The sequence below is a fragment of the Takifugu flavidus genome, chromosome 8, assembly GCF_003711565.1.
Source record: "Takifugu flavidus isolate HTHZ2018 chromosome 8, ASM371156v2, whole genome shotgun sequence".
Taxonomy (NCBI): Eukaryota; Metazoa; Chordata; class Actinopteri; order Tetraodontiformes; family Tetraodontidae; genus Takifugu; species Takifugu flavidus.
In genome coordinates this window covers 1,940,646-1,945,840 of record NC_079527.1, presented here as the reverse complement: position 1 = coordinate 1,945,840, position 5,195 = coordinate 1,940,646, and the positions used below count along the sequence as shown (strand labels likewise).

The window sequence follows — 5,195 nt, the reverse complement described above, 5'->3', positions numbered from 1 at the left end:
GCGCTTTGCAGAAACAACAGGCTACCATTTGATTGAATACATGAAAAAAGGAAAAACTCAAAATGGATCAGGTGGTTGTGGTTTCCTTATCAGGATCATCAGCCCTTTAGCACTTCGAGACTTTTTCCCCCCCGTATCAGATGGAAACTGACTTCTGTGGAAAGTTTGGGGCTTTTTCAGTCAGGTAACAGGAAAAAATATAACTGAAGCTAAATTTCATAACAAAAAAATAAAAAAAAATAGCAACAGCATCACCCAAACTCTGCACTGGTGCTCCTTAAATCCCCTAAAATCAGGCTGCTCTTTCATGTGCGGATTGAAAAAGAACTAAGAAAAATAATTACTTGCGCCCTGTAGATATAATCTCTACAGGTTTTCTGCCAATTTTTTCACCATAGTAAAATTCCAGTTTGCAAATTTTAAGCCCAGTTAGAGATAACCTTCTGCTAAACCCACACAGAGGAGGGAACATTCAAACTCCACACAGAACCCCTTCCCACACCCCCAGGGCATCTGAAAATGGAAAATTGCTGCTGTGAGGAGAAACAAATGTTACTGGAAAATGAGGATGAAAATGAGGTATTACAACAGAGAGGACACACAAGAAAACTGTGTGTGTTGGTTGTTCAGTTCAGTTCCACTCTCCTCCCTTGTGACTCAGCGTTGATCAGAAACCATCACGTGTGTCTATGCAAATATCCGAGTTTGTAAATACTCCATTAATCCATCCACCAGTTGTGTGAAACCACAGTAGTAGAAACAGAAAACATCACCTAAAACTTTTTCCGGCCACAGAGGGTGCAGCTCTGAGGTGAATAGAACCCTCCCTTTTTTATACCATCAAAAGAATTCAGATGTAAATAAACAGAACATGACCTTTAGGGGAAAAATTCTAATCTTCCCTACAACCATACGCTCTTTCAAAAAAAGCAGAAGTGCTTCTTCTGCGTTTGAGGAAGCGTGTTGACAGGAGCTGACATGTTTCTGAGAATGAAAAGGATGTAAATAGCAACGGAGTCATTCGTGGAAACTACCTGTGGTCTCTGAAACAGTTGTCTCTTCTGAGAAACCGTCTATTGGCACCTGCAGGGAAAAAAAGCAAGCAGCAGCTACATGGACACTCTGAAGGCTGCCAGCTCAGATCAAACATCACCTTCTGGCCTGCTTTTGTAAGGACATCATCCAAATACATGTATGAGACGCACAGACGTAGCACGCCTGCACAGACGACCTTCATGTTTCCCCTCAGAGGTGCTGTCTGTGCCGTACTTATGAATCTTTGGATGTTGATACTTTAACGAACGTTAAGGCCGTGCCAAAGCTAATGGGAGCCCGCTGCCTCTCAAACTTTTTCTGGTGCCTTTGGTTCCTTGAGGATCTTGTCGGGATGAAGGTTCGAACCGGTTGATCTGATGAACTTGACTACTGAAGTTTGCATTTATCAAAAATAACCGCCAGGAATCTATGAGCCCACACTGAGGCATAAATGGAGGTTTAAATAGATGCAACGCAACAGTCAGAATTTACAAAAATGATATTTATTAAATCGTATAAAAATAGTTCCTGACAGAATTCTATGTGCTTAGTTGAATGGAAAAATCCAAACGATACAAGCAGAAACATTGACATTTTCTAATTTTCTCTCTCTCTCTCTCACTCACACTCGCACACTTCATGGTTCACTTGCTCCACAGCAGGCAACAGCGGGACAACATTACCATCAGTAGACATTAGTTGGGATGGAAGTGCTTTTTGGACATATTTACAACATTATTTATAGTACAAACAATTCCAAAAACCGGCTCTTTAAAGAAAATTCAAGCCATAAATATGGATAAAAAACAAAACTAAAAAAAATCTGCTTTTGCCATTTAAATATGTCGTGGGCCCTTCCGTTGGAATGAAATTCACACACAGCTGTAACTCTCATAAATAAAAATAAATTAATTCTGCGCTCATTGAGTGTAAAAACAAAGAGCAATACAGCCACAATAAATATTATCTCCAGTGTGTCAATTTTAAGACCTGTGTGAGGCACTGTTGACGAGCGGGCTTGCACGTGCGCTCGGGTGGGCATGGACGTGTGGCGGCAGATGAAACCAAGAGGAAGGTGTGTAGAGGCAGGTGCTGGAGGAAATTTCGCAAGTCCATGTCTGAGGACCTGTTTGACCAGGATGCTGTCAAATCTGAGGTTTTCTGGTTGCAAGGGAGACTGGAGAGATAGTGACAGTGGTTGTACCTGACAGCATTGGGGCCTTGGAAGGGGATGGGGTGTTGAGGGTGGTAGATAGAGCCTTATATAGTGACAAGCAACAACTGAAGATTTCGGCTGCTACAGCTTCAAGTACGGTCAGACTCTTCACACATTTGCAGAAGGCACTCTGTTACAGTCACAACCTGAGCTTTTCCCATTCTGCCGACAATAGAGCAAAGAGAGAAAGCACAGAACTGATGCGCATGTGTGAGAGCACCAGGCAGCTGGAGTGCTGAGGTGTCCAGGGGTGGGGTGTCCTGCCAGGAGGAACCCACACAGTTGTGGTTTTATGCTAGGGACCACTTGCCGTGTGGCCTTCATTCCCTGACCATCCCTTCTGTATGGACTGTGTTACAGTAGTGCACTTCCATTTGGTGCAATGTGGACCTTCATCATTGAGATACAGCTACTGGGGGGCGACATAAAGGCTGGGGGTTCGCGGCTGATGCTCTGTAGCCTAATGTCCAAGGTGGTCTTCTCTGTGGGCTGAACAGACGAAGATGCCTTCTGCAGCCACGGATGGTTGCCGATGTCCTCGAGGGAGGGCCGGTCAGCCGGCCGCAGAGACAGGCACCACTTGATAAGGTGCTGGCACTCTGGAAGAGCAGAGGAGCACCCAGTGAGCACAGACCCTCGAACTGGGTGTATCATTTCATTTATGACAAAAAACTTCCAAAGTTACCTGTGGAGATTCTCCTTCGGAAAAGGACCTGACCTCTTGTGATCTCCTCGTCGTGTTCAAAGGGAATGTCCCCACATACCATGTCATACAACAAAATGCCCAGGGACCACACCGTGGCAGAGCGCCCGTGGTACCTATGGTGTTTGATCCACTCTGGGGGGCTGTATACTCGTGTCCCTGTCGGGGGAAAACAACAGATTCCGTTAAAAAAACAAAACAAAACAAAAAAAACTTCACACAGAAATACAACACACATGACAAAATGAAAGCATTTCAGGGGAATCAGAGAAGCAGTCATGTGACTTTGTTTACAAACTTCACACATTCCCCGAAAGGTGGCGCCAAAATCGAAAAACGCCCATGCTGCTATGCGAGTATTTTTAGGTTGCTAACTGAGGGCATACGCAGATGCTTTCATTGTTGGTTGTTAGTTTAAGACTTCATTTTTTAGAGATGCCTCACCGTCAAAGTCTGTGTATATGGTGTCCTTGAGTAAGGCTCCCGACCCAAAGTCGATGAGCTTCATCTCCCCGGTGCAGAGGTCGAGGAGGATGTTTTCATCCTTGATGTCTCGGTGTACCACCCCGCAGCTGTGGCAGTGGCGCACCGCCTCCAACACCTGCAGGAAGAAGCTCTGCGCCAGTTCTTCCGGCAAGGCGCCGTTCTCCGTGATGAAGTCAAACAGGTCCTTGACGTTCTCGGGCCTTTCCATCACGATAATGAAGCTGTCCGCTCGCTCGAACCAGTCGAGAATTTTGATGACGCCGCGGAAGCCGTTGCCGACCTTCTTCATCAACACGATCTCCATGGGGACCCTGGAGCCGTTCGGCTGCGAATAAATAAAAGGATTAAGCGTTTTCATACGACGCTGAGGCATTAGAACGCACAAAAATAGTCATTATCAGAGGTCTCACCAGCTCTCCCCACTCGGAAACTCGATCTTTGGCCACGTGTTTGACAGCAACCTGGTAAAAAGAAAAACATTTAAAAACGCGTCACATATTGCGTACAAAGAATCGGTTTATTTAAAGAGCTGGAACCGAATTAACGTCTGGTGATCAAAGTGTACTAACCGGTGCGCCGTCAGCTGTTCTGGTGCCGGCGTAGACCGTGCCAAAGCCACCGCTCCCGAGCACCGACCCGACCTGATAAAGCTTCTCAAAAGGCTCCTTCTCCTTCACTGCAACGCACAATAAGACCACCGGTGAGCACACTGGTGCCTTCCAGAAAGACCAACGCAGAGCCCGTTTAAATGCATTTTAAATAATGCAAATCGCGTAATGCTGCAAATCAAACAATTGTGGATTCGAACCAACATCCTAAACATTTCACAATACCATTCAGGCGCAGATAAAGCAGTAGAAGAAGACAGACTGCCGACAATTAGGCAGCTCCGTCCTCCATGATAAGAGTGCAAGGAGGGCGTCTAACCTTGATGAACTTGGAGCTGGATTTTCGCTGGCATATCGGAGGAGATATGGGCCAGAGAATTGAGCTTAGAAATCAGCATTCCTTAAGTCGAATCCACCACAGTCCTTGTGCGCGGGGATATTCTTTGTTATCCGTTTATACAGAAACGATATTATTAAAGGGTCTCGTCTGTTGATAAAGGTTTAAGTCCACGTTGCCGTAAAAGCGTGATACGAATCCTGGGTAAAGAGATTGAATTCCTGGGGGGAAGTAAACTCCACAATTTCGCCCCGTGTCCTCGATGAAGATTGTACGAAGTCGCCGGTGTGTTTGTGGACAGCGGAGTAAGTCTCAACATAAACAGAATCGACAATATTCGGACAGCTGCACGTCAGACACCGGCGCTGGGAAACGACCGCAGAGGGGGGAGGGACGCTTATAAAACAGCCACCATCGGGGTGTTACCGCTTGTGAACGTCTCCCTGCTCCCACCCACTTTGGCCGTCTGCACCAATGAGATTCCACCTCGACACATCACTCACCAAATGAAAATAAAGCCAACCCAGTCACCGGCTGCGGCTGACGTCCATATGGCGGGAATAAAAATGCGCGGGGAAGCGAAAGCACAAATACGAATTTAAGGGAGTTGGAGGGAGTTGCTGTTTCAAAGCCAACACCTTTCCCCGTCTTCTCTATTTACAAGAAACCGAAACTCGTAGAGAAACAAAGTTTTTTTATACGCAGGTCTTGGGACGAGTTCGCGGAATCAACAGTTAAGAGTAACGTTAAAGTTGGATTTTGTGCAGTGAGGAAATGAAACATGTGGCATTAACAAAGAGAGAAAACCAA

General features: G+C 45.9%; 1 protein-coding gene across 1 annotated transcript; it reads right to left on the bottom strand.

Annotated features, from left to right (window-relative positions):
* Positions 1-1,522: 1,522 nt before the first annotated feature.
* pim1 (Pim-1 proto-oncogene, serine/threonine kinase) lies at positions 1,523-4,770 on the bottom strand. The gene is made up of 6 exons (XM_057041120.1): positions 4,368-4,770; positions 4,010-4,116; positions 3,851-3,901; positions 3,399-3,765; positions 2,937-3,113; positions 1,523-2,850 (listed from the first exon to the last, which is right to left on the bottom strand). Exons 1-6 carry the CDS (start codon positions 4,444-4,446, stop codon positions 2,606-2,608), a joined length of 1,026 nt encoding a protein of 341 aa, XP_056897100.1. The 5' UTR covers positions 4,447-4,770; the 3' UTR covers positions 1,523-2,605.
* Between the last annotated feature and the right edge of the window lie 425 nt (positions 4,771-5,195).

Excerpts from the sequence above, each read along its gene's own strand:
- pim1 (XM_057041120.1), bottom strand. The coding sequence starts at position 4,446 with ATGCTGATTTCTAAGCTCAATTCTCTGGCCCATATCTCCTCCGATATG. Across the intron at positions 3,766-3,850 it reads TTTCCGAGTGGGGAGAGCTG|CCGAACGGCTCCAGGGTCCC; the intron begins GTGAGACCTCTG and ends ATTTATTCGCAG. Across the intron at positions 3,114-3,398 it reads CATATACACAGACTTTGACG|GGACACGAGTATACAGCCCC; the intron begins GTGAGGCATCTC and ends TTCCCCCGACAG.